This window comes from Hippocampus comes, unplaced genomic scaffold (genome assembly GCF_001891065.2).
Source record: "Hippocampus comes isolate QL1 unplaced genomic scaffold, H_comes_QL1_v1.1 C16661386, whole genome shotgun sequence".
Taxonomy (NCBI): domain Eukaryota; kingdom Metazoa; phylum Chordata; class Actinopteri; order Syngnathiformes; family Syngnathidae; genus Hippocampus; species Hippocampus comes.
This window is the reverse complement of record NW_017836052.1, coordinates 1-658: the sequence shown is the minus strand read 5'-3', so window position 1 is coordinate 658 and position 658 is coordinate 1. Positions and strand designations below refer to the sequence as shown.

General features: G+C 46.5%; 1 protein-coding gene across 1 annotated transcript; it reads left to right on the top strand.

The window, feature by feature from the left end:
* Nucleotides 1–139: 139 nt before the first annotated feature.
* On the top strand, nt 140–647 carry LOC109508845 (rho guanine nucleotide exchange factor 6-like; the record flags this gene model as incomplete). Its single annotated transcript, XM_019858794.1, has 2 exons — nt 140–364; nt 577–647. Coding segments are annotated over exons 1-2 (279 nt in total), but the record flags the coding sequence as incomplete, so codon positions are not given.
* Nucleotides 648–658: the final 11 nt, after the last annotated feature.

The window sequence follows — 658 nt, the reverse complement described above, 5'->3', positions numbered from 1 at the left end:
TCTTGTTCTGTTACAAGCTCACATATGCTCGTCACAAAAAGTTTGGGATATTCAGCTTTGCGCTGTAATTTCAGGATGAACCTAAAAGGTGATATCACCTTTACAAGTGAACTGAATTTGACCGTCTCTTATATGTAAACACCCACGTGACAGGAGATGTCGGAGAATGGCAGCAATAACAGCGGGCAGCTGATGGTGAAGGCCCGCTTCAATTTCAAGCAGAACAATGAGGACGAGTTGTCGTTCACCAAAGGCGACGTCATCATCGTGACGCGGCAGGAAGAAGGTGGCTGGTGGGAGGGCAACCTCAACGGAAAGACGGGATGGTTCCCCAGCAACTATGTGCGCGAGGTCAAGGCCTGCGGTGAGTCGGATGGCGCAATGACGGCCACGTTATTTATTTCTGGGGGGGGAAGTGAACCATTTTTTTTTAATTTTGATTTTGCGTGACAAAAATTTACAAGATTTGAAACAACTTCTGGTCATTTCTGGTGGCCCTCCTGATGATCCGTCTGAACACAGTGGTTGGGAATCGCTGCATTAAAAGACTCATCATTGTTAATCTCTCTCCCGTAGAAAAACCACTGTCTCCTAAAGGAGCTCAGCTGACCAAAAGCTACTACAGTGTGGTGAGTTTACAGCATCATGTTCAACCCAT